The sequence below is a fragment of the Callorhinchus milii genome, unplaced genomic scaffold, assembly GCF_018977255.1.
Source record: "Callorhinchus milii isolate IMCB2004 unplaced genomic scaffold, IMCB_Cmil_1.0 Scaffold5, whole genome shotgun sequence".
Lineage (NCBI taxonomy): Eukaryota > Metazoa > Chordata > Chondrichthyes > Chimaeriformes > Callorhinchidae > Callorhinchus > Callorhinchus milii.
Window position 1 is genome coordinate 67,947,930 of NW_024704746.1, and position 17,218 is coordinate 67,965,147.

General features: G+C 54.6%; 1 protein-coding gene across 1 annotated transcript in view; it reads left to right on the forward strand.

Moving 5' to 3' along the window:
* Positions 1-7,381: 7,381 nt before the first annotated feature.
* Positions 7,382-17,218, forward strand: part of pcloa (piccolo presynaptic cytomatrix protein a) — a 113,941-nt gene continuing 104,104 nt past the window's right edge. Inside the window, 4 exon segments of the mRNA XM_042335464.1 lie at positions 7,382-7,507; positions 9,184-9,888; positions 13,310-14,612; positions 14,852-14,988. Of these exon segments, the coding sequence (XP_042191398.1) occupies positions 9,352-9,888; positions 13,310-14,612; positions 14,852-14,988 (1,977 nt within the window). The 5' untranslated portion in view covers positions 7,382-7,507; positions 9,184-9,351.

Consider the following 17,218-nt stretch of genomic DNA (forward strand, 5'->3'; position numbering starts at 1 on the left):
TGGCGCTGTAAAACTCCGGGAATTGTTTTGTGTTTGCGACTAGTCCCGGGGTGGGGGTTGGGGGGGTGGGTGGGGGGGGTCTGTGAGATTCTGTAACAGCTGTGGGGTTCTGTTCCTGACAGCTGTCACGCGCTGCAATACGTCTTCCGAGATCTTCTGCCTCTCTTCTAATAATAATAATAATCCTCGCATTTGATATAGCGCTTTTCACGTCGGGAGGACGTCCCAAAGCGCTTCACAGAACACACTGTAAAGCGAATTGACTGTATATTTGTGGGCGAACGCGGCGGCCAATTGCGCACAGCAATGTCCCACAAACAGTCGTAGATTGAAAATGACCAATTTATTATTGTGTTCGATCCGCATCACACCTCAGGAGAAAGGCGGCCCCCGAGCAGTTCTGACCTGGACTCTGGGCTGTCAACCTGCGGAGGAGAGGAACACCAGCAGAGAAGTGGGCGCCCGCGCTCTCTCCTCGTCAACAAGCAATCAGCCGTCAACCGCAAACCCGGCTCCCCCGAGGTGAACACAGAGGAAGCGCAAAACACACGGTCACCACCGCACCGTTTGCAGTCCATCCCGTGAAGCGCTTTGAGACGGCTCGGAGATGCGATTGCGCAGAAAGCTCTCAGCATCTCAGGTACAGGAGGGAGGGAACAGAGGGGCGGGGGAGAGGGGGAAGAGGGGGGGGAGAGGTGTGGGGGACAGGGCTTGGGGAGAGAGGAATAGAGGGGTGGGGGAGAGGAGAATAGAGGGGTGGGGGAGAGAGGAATAGAGGGGTGGGGGAGAGAGGAATAGAGGGGTGGGGGAGAGAGGAATAGAGGGGTGGGGGAGAGAGGAATAGAGGGGTGGGGGAGAGAGGAATAGAGGGGTGGGGGAGAGAGGAATAGAGGGGTGGGGGAGAGAGGAATAGAGGGGTGGGGGAGAGAGGATGTGAGGGTGAGTTACAGCCTCGAGCACAAAGCAATTCTTCTGAATGGAAAGGATTCTTCTGAGAATAATCACCGTTTACAGCTGAGGGTCTGAGGCGAGAGGTCTGGAATTAGCTGCAGGTGTTTAAGGTGCGTTAACGACACGACACCCCCTCACCCCACCCCGTCCCCGCGCTCTCACCCCGCAATCACATCTCCGAGACTTCTCAAAGCGCTTCGCGGGATGGACTGCAAAGTGTAGCGACCGTTGTGTTTGGTTTTCCCCTGTGTTCACCTCGGAGGAACCTGGTTTGTGGTTGATGGCAGACATGAAGCAGCGCTTGTTAATGAGGAGTGAGCAGGTGCCCACTTCTCTCCTGTTGTTTCTCCTCCGCCCGCCCATCAACCAACGCCCCCCCACCCCACACCCCCTGCCCGTCACATCACAACGTGTCAGCGCCTCACAAGGAATCGCTGTTAAGTGTAGTTAGTGACTGTGTGATTGGCGGCCAATCAGGAGCCAATTGAGACGTCTCAAAGCGCTTCTCAATGTACACTGTCAAGTGAATTGACTGGACATTTGGTGGACCTATTCCGCGCTCCTCACTGCTCCTCGCTGCTCCTCGCTGCTCCTCGCTGCTCCTCGCTGCTCCTCGCTGTTCCTCACTGCTCCTCACTGCTCCTCACTCCTCGCTGCTCCTCACTGCTCCTCGCTGCTCCTCGCTGCTCCTCGCTGCTCCTCGCTGCTCCTCGCTGCTCAGTGAACAGAGGCGGCTGTGTGTGGTGTCGGGGAACTCGATGAAGGTATCGCCCCGACCGGGAACCCCGAACCCCGGGTCCTCCCGCTCTCCAAAGCCATGAAGTAAGTGAGTGAGTGACTGTACCCGGGGGAGTGGGGGGGGGATTGTCGGGCAGGACACTGGGGGAGAGTGTGAGAGAGAGAGAGAGAGAGAGAGAGAGAACCGCCCTTCTCCTTTCTCCAACAACGTCAAGGGATCTTTCAACATCCACCTGAACAGGTGCAGGTGAGTGAGATGAGATGCCTTTACCTGCCCGGCCAGCAGGGGGCGATGCGCACTGACTACTCGATGGTGCTTCCATGTATCTCCGTGGTTTCGTTGCTCTCCTCTGAGTCAGGAGGTCGTGGGTTCGAGCCCCACCACGTCATGTACTTTGGGATCACACAGTCCAGGCTCACGCTCCAGCGCAGGGCTGGGGATGGGGGGGTGGGGGGAGAGAGAGAGAGAGAGAGCGCCGCATTGTCGCAGGCACCGTCCTTTGGATGAGACGTTAAACCTCACTCCCGGCTGTGCCCTGGGGAATAGAGGGGCCGGGGGGTAGGGGAATAGAGGGTAGGGGAATGGAGGGGCCGGGGGTAGGGGAATAGAGGGTCGGGGGGTAGGGGAATGGAGGGGCCGGGGGGTAGGGGAATGGAGGGGCGGGGGGTAGGGAAATAGAGGGGCGGGGGGTAGGGGAATGGAGGGGCGGGGGGTAGGGAAATAGAGGGGCGGGGGGTAGGGGAATGGAGGGGCGGGGGGTAGGGGAATGGAGGGTCGGGGGAGGGGAATGGAGGGGTGGGGGGGAGGGGAATGGAGGGGTGAGGGAGAGGGGAATAAAGCTGTAACTCTATGTAAGATGACGTAGCGGTTGGAACTGAAAGGCTTTCTGCCCCTTTCACCCATTAGAAGGAACAGAGATGTTGATTGCTATCGATTCTCTTAATGAAGTCCTCCTCCTCAGTTAGTCATTAAGTTTCTCTTTCCTGATGTCCTGACCATCAATCCTTCCAAATAAAATCACTCGCTCACTTCATGACTGTTTGAGGTATATTACCGTATACAAATTGGCTGCTGCGTTCACCTTCAAAACGCACAGTTACTACGCCTTACCCTGAAATGCCTTGGAATAAAAAAAAGTAATCCTAACGATAACAATGCCAAAATATCCCTGATTAACAATCGCTGTAAGGTGTAGTGACTGTGTGTTTTGCGGGCGAGCACGGCAGTCAGTTTGCGCCCAGCGACGTCCCCACAAAGAGCAGCGGAGGGGGGGGGGGATTGTCGGCCAGGACACCAGGGAGAGAGAGAGAGAGAGGGAGAGAGAGAGAGAAACTCCTTTCTTTTCTCAATAGAAAGGTAATTTCCAGCTGCACCTGTGGGGACCTCAGTCTAACGTCACACCTGGAGGGCGCGTTTGACTGCCTTACGGTCGTAGCAATAACTCGGGCGCTGGGCGGGCTGCGAACACGAGGTATTAATCATTCACGCCTGTCAGCCATGCGCTCGTGACTTTGGTGACGGAGGAGGTGATGGGTTTTCACGTCTTGAGTTTCCAAAGATGTCTCCACATCTCCCGGCCGGCGCTGCGCTGCGCTGACCGGGAGTAACCTGTCAGTCCCCGACCTGACAACAGCCTCACCTGATGCCTCGTGCAGCTCGGAGTGGATCGAGTGTCTCATTACTCATTTACACCCTCGCGCTGTTACCCTGACTGTGTTTCACTCGCAGTTTAGATTCATAAACACACACACACACACACACACGCGCGCTCTCTCTCTCTCTCTCTCTCTCTCTGCCGGCCTGAGAGACGAGAGCTTCTCTCTCTCTCTCTATCTCTGGGTCCTGGTCAACGATTCCCCAAATAAAATGGGTCACTCGCCTCACGACTGTTTGCGGAGGGGGGGGGGGGGAGGGAACGCTGCCGTGCGCAATCGGCTGCCGCATTTCACCCACAAAATGCACAGTCACTACACTTGACAGTATGTCCTGTGAAGCGCTTCGAGGCGTCTCGACAACGTGACAAGGCGCTGTATCAAATGCCAGGATTATCATTATTATTATGATGTAAGTTGGAGTTAGAACGTCAGCTGAAGGTTTTAAAGGAAAGTATTTTTTTTTGGGGGGGGTGGGGGGGGGCGGCAGGCGGGCGGTTACAAAAGAATTAAGAGACAAGCTGCGAGATGTTCTATTAGAAACGATGCCACGAAGGGGCAAGGAGGCAGCAAATTGGTTTTATATTCACTCAAGCGCTCGAATCCTAAAGCCATAATTCACTGTGTAAAATCAGTCACCGACGTCACTCTCCCCCACCCTCTCCCCCCTCTCCCCGGGGTCTGCCCACACACAGTCAGTCAGCTTCTATTGCTCAGGCTTCGAATTATTTTACTGTTTGTTGGGTCCCATTAGTAATCATATTAACAATCATCCTCGCATTTCCTCTGACGCATTGTCAGGTCGTCGAAACGTCTCAGAGCCTTCCGTTAGGACTTCATTATGAAGTGTAGTGACTGTGCGTTTTGTCGGCTTGCGCAGCAGCCAATTTGTGCGCAGCGGCGTCCCCACAAACAGCCGGGAGGTGAATGAACGATTTCGCTCGAGAATTACTAGCCAGGATTTATTTTGGGAGGTGGGTGGGAGGGGGGGGGTTTGGGTGTTGTCAGCCGGGGGTGTCCGACACAAAGGAAACCCGTCACCGTTGCTTAAGAGTCTCCAAACCCAACTGAGAATTCCCCACATCCCACCCACACCTGGCAATCCCAGAGAGAGATTGTTGGGATGGAATGCGCTCTCTCTCTCTCTCTCTCTCTCTCTCCCCTTGGAAGGATGCATCCTGTTTATCTAATTCCAGAGAGTATTAGGCATGAGTCAAGGCTTAGGGGGGGCCCAGAGTGTGGGTTGGGGTAACTGCTGGAGTCTAACCAGTTAAACCCACACATAGCACGGCCATTGAGAGAGTGCGCTGTCTGGCCAAGCTATCCTGCTGCTTGGCCAGCGAGGACTCCCCGTTAGTTAAGGCTTTGGCTTCAGGGTTACCAGGAGCTGAGGGGGAGCATTCCCTGCCCCCAGTGATGGTTGGCCCTTCCAGGTCCTGCCGATGGGCCGAGCCGGGCTGTGCTGTGCTGCCATCAGTGAGTCACTGGGAGAAACTCCTTTTGGCAGCTGACTGAGATGAGAAGGTTGGACCAGACACCAGCCCAAACATTAGGTGCCCTGCTCTGCCCTTGGCCTTTGTGCCAAACTAGTTTTGATCGATCCCCATCTGCCAAAAATAGACCTGGCCTTAGGGCTGTGATAGCGAGAGCTCGGTTACAAAGCTCACAAGAGATCACAAGAGAGGGTTGGATGAAGGAAGCCCTTCAGTTCCATTTGATTACATCCATCCAGAGTCCCTTGCCCTACATAACAGTCTGGGTCAGAAGCTTAAGGGTTCAAGCCCCCACGTCAGGGACTGTGAGCTCACACAGTCAGTCCCTGGAGTCACATAGTCTATGTCGGTGGTGCCACCCGTTTGGGCTGTTCTGGGCGGTTGCTGTGCTGCTGTGTTTGCCCTCAAATATACAGTGTATATCCCGACGTGATGAGGATTATTATAATTATTATAATTATTATTAAATCCCACCTCAAAACCTACCTCTTTGTCTGCGCATATGGCCAACTCTCACTCCCCCACCCCCCACCCCCCACCCACCCCACCCCACCCTTGGAGTCCAAGGGCATCTCTAAACAACACTCGAGACATTACTGTGTAAGTTGTTGTTGTTCTACCAAGTAATAATCCTCGCCTTTGATACAGGGTCTGTCAACGACAACGTTTGCTTCGCGGGGAATTATGGACAAGTGTAGTGACTGCGTGTTTTTGAACTGTGGAAAGCTGTGCAACTTTGACAAGGAGGGGGAGAGAAAGGACAAGGAGGGAGGGGGAGAGAAAGGACAAGAAGAGAGGGGGAGAGAAAGGACAAGGGAGGGGGAGAGAAAGGACAAGGAGGGAGGGGGAGAGAAAGGACAAGAAGGGGGAGGGTAAGGACAAGGAGGGAGGGGGAGAGAAAGGACAAGGAGGGGGAGGGAAAGACATCTTACAATTTGGTAAGAGTGGGTTTGGAGATTGTTGCTGCAGTTTAATATTTTAGGACCCACCCCCCAACCCCCTCAAAAAAAAGACTACACTACGTAGTAGTTAGAGCCCCCGCCTCGCAAGCGAGAGGACCTGGGTTCAATTAGTCGAGTCTCCTCACTCCTCACGCCTCTGCCAAGCAGGAACCTGGCTGTTAGTTGACTGGTGGACGGTTTTCCAGGGGTAATAGTCCCTCCAAAAAATAATAATAATAATAATGATGTCACTCAATCCACGGCTGTTTGTGGGACGCAATCGGCTGCCACGTTTCGCCCACAAAAACACACAGTCACTACGCTTTACAACGTGTCCTGTGAAGCGCTCTGAGACGTCGCGAAATGCCGGGATTACTATTATTATTATTATTATTATTATTATTATTGAAAGGTAATGACAAGGCAGGCTAAGAGCAGGCGGAATTCGGGGGCATTCGGGGCAGGTCTCAGACTCCTTTGGGAAATCTGGTGAAAGGTTTTTGTCGTAGCTTTAAATGGGTCTGAGCAGGGGATGGATCCCCGGTGGGGTTACCGGCTCGGAGCATGCGTCTTCAGGATGGGATTAACCAGGGATTTTCTGACAGGGACTGGGAGGCAGAGAGAGAGAGAGAGAGAGAGAGAGAAACAAACAGAGACATGCAGACATGATCCGCAATGATCATTCAGGCGGAATAAAGGCAATTTCACACTGAATATGGTCAGGCGGAGCGTAGGAGCCGGTTTACATAATATAATATATAATAATAATAATAATAATCCTTGGATTTGATATAGCGCCTTATCTGTAGATAGGGGGATATCAGCCAGTCTTATATATATACATTTGTGTGTGTGTATATAGTGTGTGTGTGTGTGTGTGTGTACATATATGGTGTGTGTGTATATATGGTGTATGTGTGCATATATACTGTATATATGTATATGATGTATTTGTGTGTGTGTGTGTATATGCGGGTTGTGTGTATGTTGTGTGTGGTGTATTGGGGTGTGTGTGTGTGTATATGTGTGTGTCTGGTGTATTTGTGTGTATGTGGGTGTGTGTATATGTTGTGTGTGTGTGTGTGTGCAGTTTGCCTGTCGCCTGCAATCACACACTTGTCCATCTCACCCTCTTGTCAGTATCACAGCAGGTGATAAATAAATAAAAACAATAAATAAAACAAAATAAAAAACACAAATAAGACAAACGAATGTAAATGAAACGTTGCACTGTTTCTAACACAGCAGCTCAATTGCATAGCATGAATAACAGCCCATTTATTTCCCCCTTCTCTCTCTCTGTGTGTGTGGGTTTATAGTTGGGGGGGTGGGGGGTGGGGGGGTATTTAATACGTTTCTGGACAGCGATGGAACAACCCAACCTGTAGGAGAGGTTGGGGTGTGTTCAGCACAAGGGTTTAATAAGCAATCCCTCCCTCCCCCATCCCTCTCCTCTCCTCTCTATTGGTCCAGATGCTCTCTCCCATCTCTCCATCCATTCCTCCTTCCTCCCTCTTCCTCCCTCTCTCTCTCTCTCCTGTCACTTTTCTCTTCCTCCCCTCCCAGGTCTGTAGAGAGGGAGAGATAGAGGGGGGGAAAAAAGGGGAGAGGGGCAAAACAACTAATACCCCCCACCCCCACCCCACCCCAGAGGTGGAACATCAGTAAATAAGCGAAGAGGAGAGGAAAGAAAGAAGAAAAGCAGCGTTTTGTCCCCTGTGAATGGATATTGTAAGGATCGCCTCCTCTCTGCCTCTCCTCTCCCTCTGTCTCTCCTCTCCCTCTGCCTCTCTCCCTCTGTCTCTCCCTCTGTCTCTCCTCTCCCTCTGCCTCTCTCCCTCTGCCTCTCTCCCTCTGTCTCTCCCTCTGTCTCTCCTCTCCCTCTGTCTCTCTCCCTCTGTCTCTCTCCCTCTGTCTCTCTCCCTCTGTCTCTCTCCCTCTGCCTCTCTCCCTCTGTCTCTCTCCCTCTGTCTCTCCCTCTGCCTCTCTCCCTCTGTCTCTCTCCCTCTGCCTCTCTCCCTCTGCCTCTCTCCCTCTGTCTGATTGTGGTTTACACAATACTCTCTGTCTATCGGTGTGTGTGTGTCTATCTGTGTCTCTGTGTGTGTCTATTTGTGTGTGTCTGTGTGTGTGTGTGTGTCTGTGTGTGTGTGTGTCTGTGTGTGTGTCTGTGTGTGTCTCTGTGTGTGTGTCTGTGTGTGTGTGTCTCTCTCTATGTGTGTGTCTCTGTGTGTGTGTGTCTCTGTGTGTGTGTGTCTCTGTGTGTGTGTGTCTCTATCTGTGTGTGTCTCTGTGTGTGTGTCTCTATCTGTGTGTGTCTCTGTGTGTGTCTCTATATATCTGTCTGTATCTGTGTGTGTGTCTCTCTGTCTGTCTGTGTGTGTCTCTATATATCTGTCTGTCTGTCTATCTGTGTGTATGTCTGTCTGTGTGTGTCTCTCTCTGTCTCTACGTATCTCTGTGTGTGTCTCTATCTCTGTGTATGTGTGTCTCGCTTTTTTTTTAAAAAAAGCTTTATTTTCGAGATTTAAATGCAAGGATTATTATTTCAGATTATTATCCCCTCTTCCTCTGTAAATCGTGTTTTATGCTATTTCCATTCCCTCCATTCCATCCTCTCTCCCCCTCCCTCTCCCTCTCCCCCTCCCTCCCTCCCATCTCTCTTTTATACATAAATATATACTGTATATGATTATTATGTTGGGATATTCTATTTATATTGCGAGATGGAATCGGAATAGATGAGTCTAGACTGTTTTATTTGGTGGGGAGTGTTATTTTGTGTGTGTGTGTGGTGGGGGGGAGAGAGAATAAATGTACCTTACGATTAGCCTCTGTTGTCTCTCTCCCCCTCTGGGTGTACTGATGTGATTAATGTCACTGTTGTTGTTATTCGGTTCTGGGAGGGATGGGGAGGGGGAGATCGCAATGAAAAATACTAGAATTTTGTTTTGGTGTTTATGATGTTTTTAATGGACGCGTTTCTATGAATTCATTTTTTTTGTCTTAACCTATTTCTCTCTCCTTCCCTTCCCCCTCTCTATCTGTCTGTGTGTCTCTCTCTCTCTATCTATCTGTGTGTGTGTGTGTGTGTGTCTCTCTCTCCCTGTTTATCTGTGTGTGTCTCTATCTGTCTGTGTGTGTGTCTCTCTCTCTCTGTGTATGTGTGTGTCTCTGTCTCTCTATCTATGTGTGTGCGTGTGTGTCTCTATCTGTGTGTGTGTGTCTCTATCTGTGTGTGTGTGTGTCTCTCTCGTATCTGTGTGTGTTTCTGCATCTGTGTTCATGTGTGTGTGTGTCTCTCTATCTCTCTACATCTATCTATGTGCGTGTGCGTCTTTCTCTCTACCTCAGTGTCTCTCTATTTGTGTGTGTGTGTGTGTCTCTCTCTACCCTGAACCCTTTAGGAAACAGAAGGTGGCTGGTGATTAGCAGAGGGGGCGAGTTCGCCCCTGTGTGTGTGCGTGCGCGTGTGAGCAAAAAGAAAACGTGAGGATGGATTAACAGAAGAAGGAGTGGGAGCAAACGAAGCCTTGGTGGAGCAGAGGGAAGGGGTCAGAGAGAAGGCTGACAATATGATGCCCAGTTTTCTGAGCGAAGGGAACCCTCTGAGCGCCGTATCTTCTGTGGTCAACAAATTCCATCTCTTCGACTCCAAGAGCGAGAGCGATGCCAAGGAGGAGGCGACCAAGAAGCAGAGAGGTGTCCAGGGCGGGCGAGCTCCGGTGAAATCTGCCTCCCAGCAACTGTTCAGGAGACAGGAGGAGGGGACGCCTCCGAGCAAGGCTCCTGGCGGGCCAACTCCATCTCCATCTCAGCCCCATCTTGGCTCTGTGCTGCAGGGCAAAGGGGGCCAGCCTCACCCCCAGAGCCAAGCCCAACCCAAACCCAAACCCCAACTCCTAGCCCAAGCAAAGCCCCAAGCCCAGCCACCTTCAGCACCACAGACAGCTCCCGGGCCCCAGAAACAGAGCCGCCTTTGCCCCATCTGCACCACCACCCAACTCCACCACCTGGACCAGCCCGAGAAAACCAATGCCAGCCAGTGTACCCAGTGCCAAACCCTCGTCTGCAGCCAGTGTGGGTTCAACCCCAACCCCCACATCACACAGGTCAGTGTCTCTCTCTCTCTCTCTCTCTTTTCTCGCTCCCCCACTCCCCAATCCCTGGCCTCACCCCACCCCCTCCCCCCACCCCCATCCCAACCCCCACATCGCACAGGTCAGTGTGTTTTTCTTTCTTTTTTTCTTCAACCGACCCCAACCGCCTGGCGTTTAATGCTAACTGTCTGGCGATTATGCAATGTAGGGCAGGAGGGGGGGGGGGGGGAAAGAGATAGAGGAGCAGAGATGGGGGGTAGAAAGCGGGAGGGAGGGCAGAGAGATGGGGAGGAGAGAGAGATGTGGGAGGGAGAGATGGATGGAGAAGAGAGTGGGGGGGGGGGTGTTGTGGAGAGACTGGAAGGGGAATAGAATGGGGAAGAGCAGAGGGGGGGAGAGAGAGAAGGATGGGGGGGTTGGGGGGGCAGAGAGAGAGAGAAGGTGGAAGAGAGAAAAGGGGATAGAGAGAGAAGGAGATGGGTGGGGGGTGGGAAAGAGAGAGGTTAAAATCTCTCACACAGGGTTGTGCTGTTATATGAAGGTTCAGAGGCTGTGCTGGACACTCGCTCAGTGACTCGGTGGGTGTGACCTGGAATAAAACACGGTCATTTTCCTACATTTCTATCTATATATATATTTATATATACTGTGTGTGTGTGTGTGTAAAAGAGAGAGCTCCACATTGCAGCTTAAACATGGCGTTAGCTGGTCAGAGTGTGACGTGCAGAGAGCACAGGGCCAGACAGGAGAGAGAACGACTGGTTTATTGTCCATTAATGAAAATGTCATTTGTAATGTTGTGGTTTTACGCTCCCCCCCCCTCCCCCCCCCCCCCCCCCCCACCCCCCCCACCCCCCCTCCCACCCCCCCACACCCTCCCCACCCTGTGCTTGTGCTGTTTGTCTCTGGACTGTGTCCCGCAGTCAGTGTGATGTGTATTACAGGGCGGTTGTGGGTTTGGTGTTTGATGGGGAGGGAGGTGTGTGTGTTTGGGGACGAGGGGGAGTGTGTGGGAAGGGGAGGCAAGTGTGTTTATGTGGTGCGGGGAGAGATGCATGCGGGTCGGAGTGGGAGGGTGGGGGGCGAAGATACAAGTGTGAGTATATCAAAGCAGGAGAGGTGTCTGGGGGGAGGAGGGGGGGGGAGAGATATGCATATATGTGGGAGGGGGGGAAATTGGGGAGAGGCAAGTAGGTTGGTGTGTGTCGCAGGGGTGAGAAGCAATGGTGTGTTTGTGCGCACGTGTGCGTGTGTGTGTGTGGGTGGGTGGGGGGCCGATGGGGGGAAGAGAGAGATGTGTGTAGGAATGGGAGTGGGAGGAGGGGAAGGACAGGAGAAGCGGACCAACAGATCTGTGGGAGTGGGGGTTGACGTTCTTGATTTGTGTTGGTTCCACGTGATCGGATGCTACACCCTCTGTGCGTCGCCAATAACCCCAAAAACGGGCCCCCGATTCCACCCTAATAATAATGATCCTAACCATAATATTCCTCGCATTTGACACAGCGTCTCATCACGTCTTCGAGACGTCTCAAAGCGTTCACAGGATACGCTGTACACTGTAGTGACTGTGTGTTTTGTGGGCGAAACGCGGCAGCCAGTTGCGCACAGCAGCGTCGCCCCCCCCCCCCCCATCCCACAAATAGCCGTGGATCGAGGGACCACGTTACAGTATTATTAACAATAATGAATTGCGAGGCGAGTGCCCTAACCAATACCCTATAGGACACCGCCCATCATTGAGGTGGGACGGATGCCCCGGATGATCCTACAATCCTGTTTGATCCCTATAAAGGGGGAAAAAACTGCTTCCGAATCCATCACAAATGTTACGATTTTTTTTTTACAATTGCGCAAGTCAGAAAAAAGAATAAAATATAATAATTTGGTCACTCGATCCACGACTGTTTGTGGGGACGCTGCCATGTGCAACTGGCTGACACTGGGAATGGGGTTAGAGTAGAGAGCTCCAGTGGGGGAGCGAGCTCCAGCACAGCCACGATGGGGGGAGAGAGAGAGAGGGAGAGAGAGTAGGGAATGGGGTTAGAGTGGAGAGCTCCAGTGGGGGAGCGAACCCCAGCACAGACACCATGGGGGGAGAGAGAGAGAGGGAGAGAGATAGGGAATGGGGTTAGAGTGGAGAGCTCCAGTGGGGGAGCGAGCCCCAGCACAGACACGATGGGGGGAGAGAGAGAGAGAGTAGGGAATGGGGTTAGAGTAGAGAGCTCCAGTGGGGGAGCGAGCCCCAGCACAGACACGATGGGGGAGAGAGAGAGCAGGGAATGGGGTTAGAGTAGAGAGCTCCAGTGGGGGAGCGAGCCCCAGCACAGACACCATGGGGAGAGAGAGAGAGAGAGAGCAGGGAATGGGGTGAGAGTAGAGAGCTCCAGTGGGGGCGCGAACCCCAGCACAGACACCATGGCTGATGCTCACGGTATCTCTTTCAGAAGCGTAACCCTGTGAGGTGTGTTAGCTCAGTGGTGGCTGATGGGAGCGGTTCCTTTCTTTCGCCCCCAGTTCCTCGTGTCTCCATCAAACCATCTCCCGACCTCCTTTGTTGCAGCAAAAATGGCTCCAGTTGGTTAAACATTAACAGTTTTCAGTATATTTGAGTTAGACAGCTATCTGTCACGCTGCTTAAGTCTCCAACCGAGAGCTTCGCTCACATAGGGCTTCAGTTAATAATAATAATAATAATAACAATAATAATAACAATAATCCTTGCACTTGGTATAGAGCAAAGTGAATTGACTGTATATTTTGTGGGCGAAACATGGCAGCCAATCCCCACAGCAGTGTCCCACGTAGATCGAGTGGCCACATTTCTTTTTAAGGGCTTATTATCCCATCGTTGAGATGTCTCAAAGTGCTTCGCAAGATAGATGTACTGTAAGGTGGAGTGACTGTGTATTTTGTGGGCGAATAGTTCCTCTGGCCCAAAGTGTGCGTGCTCTCTCGCTGGAGTAGAGGCTGTTCCGCTCAGGTTGGTAGGAGCCACAGTGTGCGTAACCGCTGGAGTCTAACTAACTAAAATCGTACAGTCTAAGCTGATGCTCCAGTGCAGCGCTGGGGGGGGGGGGTGTCGCATTGTCGGAGATGCCGTCCTTCGGAGGAGATGTTAAACCTCACTCCCCGTCTGCGTCTGTTCAGGTGGACGTTAAAGATCTCGTGGCGCTGTTCGAAAAGTGAAGGAGTCTCTCTCTCTCTCTGTCTTTGGCTGTGGGGTTACCAGGAGCTGAGGGGGAGGATTCCCGGCCCCCAGTGACTGGTCGGCCCTTCCGGGTCCTGCCGATGGGCCGGGCCGGGCTGTGCTGCCATCAGCAGTGAGTGCCCTGGGACACTGCGGCCCCTCCCGGCTCAGGACCCGGGGACTGGAGACCGTCACATATTTGTCATTGTGTGGTTCTTAATACTTTTTTTTGTGCTTTTTCAGGTCAGAGAATGGCTTTGTTTGAACTGTCAGGTGCAGCGGGCCAAGGGGATGGCCATGACCTCGTCCTCGGGCCCCAAGCCTCCTCCCCAGGACCGCAAGCCGGCTCAGGGGCCACCAGCGACCGCCCCCCTGGGAGCCAAACCGGGCCCTCAGCCTGCCTCCCCGAAGAAGGAACCGGCTCAGAGACCCGAGCAAGCCAAGCCCTCCCCACAGCCTCAACAAGGAGCCCCGAAGAAGCAGCCAGTATTGGCCAAGCAGCAATCCATGTCTGGCTCTCCCCCAGCGAAGGCCAAACAGGCGGGTCATAGGCCTCAGGTTGAGCAGCCTTCAACCGGGCCTCAACCCAAACAGCCGCCTTCTGGGACTCAGGTTCAGCAGGCGTCAACTGGGCCTCAACCTCAGCAACCTCAGGCTCCACAGCCCACGACTGGGCCTCAGACTCAGCAGCCGACAGCTAGGCCTCAGGCTTCTCAGGCAGCAGCTCAGAAAGTCGATCCAACTAAAGCGCCACAGCAGCCGGAGAGTGAGAAGCCGCCGCAGGCTGTGAGAGGCCTCTCAGAGCAGACGGCTCCCGTTTCCCAGGGGCCGGTGGCCAAGCAACCCCCGCAGGGCCCCCAGGCCCAGCCGCCCGGGCTGCGGAAGGAACCGGAACACAGTAAGGAAACTCAGCCGGACTCTAGGACACCACAAATGCAGACACAGGCCGGGGGGAAGCCAGCGGCCCAGCAGGTAAAAACCGGGGCCCCTGTAGTCAAAGATGGGCCTCAACAGAAAATGCCAGGCCAGACCCCCGCAGACAAGGCCTCGGCAACCAAGGGCCCAGGCCCCAAGACCCCCAAACCACAGGCTACGAAAGTGGAGGCGAAGGGAGGGCCGCAAACCAAGCCCACAGCTGCCCAGCCCCCGCCCCAGCCCGCCGAGCAGCCCCGGCGCTTCAGCCTGAACCTCGGGGGGGCCTCCCAGGCTGCCCCCCCGCAGTCCTCCACCCCCCAGGAGTCGGTGACGGGCAAATTGTTCGGTTTCGGGGCCTCTCTGTTCAGCCAGGCCTCCACCTTGATTTCCACAGCCCCTGCACCCCCGGCGGGGAAGGCAGCTCCCCCCGCAGCCCCCCAGCCCGCAGCGAAGGAGCCCCCCGGCCCCCAGCCCCCACCAGCGGCCGCGGCGAAGAAAACAGCAACGATCTCCGAGACACCTAAACAACCGGCCTCAAAACCGGCAGACACAGGGCAGGCCGGGAAGGACCCGGGGCCGGTCAAGAAGGGCCCACAGACAACAACAGCGGCGGCTAAAGACACCAAACCAGGTCCGGACAAGCTCAAGGAACAGCCTAAAGCCTCGGTCACTGAGAAAGCGGACCCCCCAATCCCAGCCAAGGCCCCCCAGCCCCAGCCAAGGCCCCCCAGCCCCAGCCAAGGCCCCCCAGCCCCAGCCAAGGCCCCCCAGCCCAGCCAAGGCCCCCCAGCCCCAGCCAAGGCCCCCCAGCCCCAGCCAAGGCCCCCCCAGCCCCAGCCAAGGCCCCCCCGGACCCAGCCCCGGCCTCAGCCTCCACCTCCTGCCCTCTCTGCAAAACCAGCCTGAACGTGGGGTCCCGGGACGCCCCTAACTTCAGCAGCTGCACCCAGTGCCGGACGGTGGTGTGTAACCTGTGTGGCTTCAACCCCACCCCTCACCTCACCCAGGTAGGTCTGTGTCTCTGTCTGCTCGGGGCTGCCCACACAGCGGCCACAGGCGCGCGCAGAGCTCTTGTCGTCCTCGGGTCGGTGGGATTGGATATCCACACGCGCTGGTGCGTGTTGGCACGTGTCAGCGCGCGCACGTTGGTGCGTGTTATTGCGGGCGGGGGTTTCGTGTCGGCACAGATCAGTCCGCGCGCATCGCGTGCTGTTACGTGTTGGTGCCCGGGTATCGGGTACATGTTGGTGCACATCATTTATGGTTGGTTCATGTAGCGGTGTTTAGCCGGCGTGTGTCGTGTGCCCTTTCGCTCCTGCGCGTGTGTGTGAGAGAGTGTGTGAGTGTGTGCGTGTGTGTGCGTTTGTGTGCGAGTGTGTGTGCGTGTGTGTGTGTGTGTGTGTGAGTGTGTCTATGTGTGTGTGAGTGTGCGCTCAGCCATTGCTTACGTGATGATGTGGACCTAAATGACAGGAAGAAAGAGGGAGAGAGAGAGAGAGATGTACACGGAGAGAGCGAGCGAGCGAGCGAGCGAGAGGCTAACGCGGAGCGAAGGCGCGTCACCAGCTCCGGGGCAAACACTCTGATTGGTGGTCTCTCCTCGTCGCTCGGTTTTATGTACGTTTTTTTTATCATTTGTTTTTCGTAAAAGAGATTTTCGCAGAGATTCAGCTTCGGGTCAGGAACCCGTGTCAATTCCGAGGCCCACCCGGCGCCCAGCACCCGGCACCCGGCACCCAGCACCCAGCCCCTGCGAGGGGTGGGGGTGGAGGGGGGGGGGGGGGGCTGTGTCAGTGCAAGTTGTTGTTGTCGGCGATCTTGGAGAAAAGAGGGAGCCTTTAGAGCGGGGTTCGATGTGGCAGCTGCTCCTATTGTCTCCGTGTGTTTTTTACGGGATTTCGCCGTAAAGTGTAGTGACTGTGCGCTTTGTAGGCAGCCGATTTGCGCGCAGCCATGTCCCCGCACACAGCCATGAAGTGCGTGACTGATTTTATCGGGGGGTGACTGTCAGCCAGGAGAGACAGGGGTGGCGGTGGGTGTTTAACATCTCATCCAAAGGGTGGCATCTCCGACAATGTTGCGCTCTCTCTCCTCTCTCTCTCTCCCCCCGGCGCTGCGGTGGAACGGCAGCCTGGACTGTGAGCTCAGAGTCTCTCCTCTCCCCCTCCCCTCCTCCACCTCCCCCTCTCCCCCACACACACAATTGCTCCGACTCAGAATGATTGGGCGGTGGGGTGGGGTGGGGTGGACGGAGGGGGAAGCTTTCAGATGTTGATTGGGAAGCAAATGGAGCTGAAAATTGCTGGTTTCGTGATGAGATTTGTCTCCCACAGTGACTCTCGGTGATTTTCAATCACCGCCTCTCTCCCCCCCCCCCCCCCACCTTCTATCCTCCGCAAGAGAGAGAGAGAGAGAGAGCGGGAGTGTCGGTGTGTGCCTGCGTGCGTGTGTGTTAGGGGGAGAATTACCGAGATAGGAAACGAAAGAGCAAGCGAGCAGGAGGGGGCGGGGGGTGGGGGGGGAGAGAGCGTGAGTGAGCAGGAGAGAGAGAGAGAGAGAGAGAGAGAGAAAGAGAGAGAGAGAGTGCGTGCGAGAGAGATGGAGAGAGAGCAGGAAGGAGAGAGAGAGCGAGCGTGAGCGAGATGGAGAGGGTAGAGAGAAGAGTGGGGGAAAGAGAGAGAGAGAGAGAGAGCAGATGGAGAGAGAGCGAGAGAGGGTGGGAGAGAGAGCAGGAGGAGGGGGAGGGAGTGATTGTATGGTGGGTGAGTGAATGAATGGTCACGTGATGGCCGGTGACCCAAAAATAGTTTGGAATAATCAGATCAGCGAGTAATTCGAGATTGGGCGACAGAGTGAGTCAGACGCTGTGCGAGACCTGGGAGAGCCCTCGTGTGGGGAGCGGGACTGGGGTGGGGGTGGGGGTGGGGCGGGGGTCCGAGCTCCCTGTTCGGGCGGACGTCAAAGATCCCGCCGGTGCTGTCGGGAAAAGAAAGGGGAGTTTCTCTCTCTCTCTCTCTCTCTCTCTCTTTCTCTCTCTCCTGGTGTCCTGGGGATTGTCGTTGAGTGCAAATTGGGGGTGGGAGGAGGGGGGGGGTGTGGGGACCTTATATCGCGGGGTGTTAGGGAACGATTTACCGGCTGACACAATTAACATCGTGGCTTTTCATTCAGAATTTCATATAAATCCGGTATTCAAGTCATCTTCCGCTGATGGGAAGACCGGTTTCATCTCTTAAT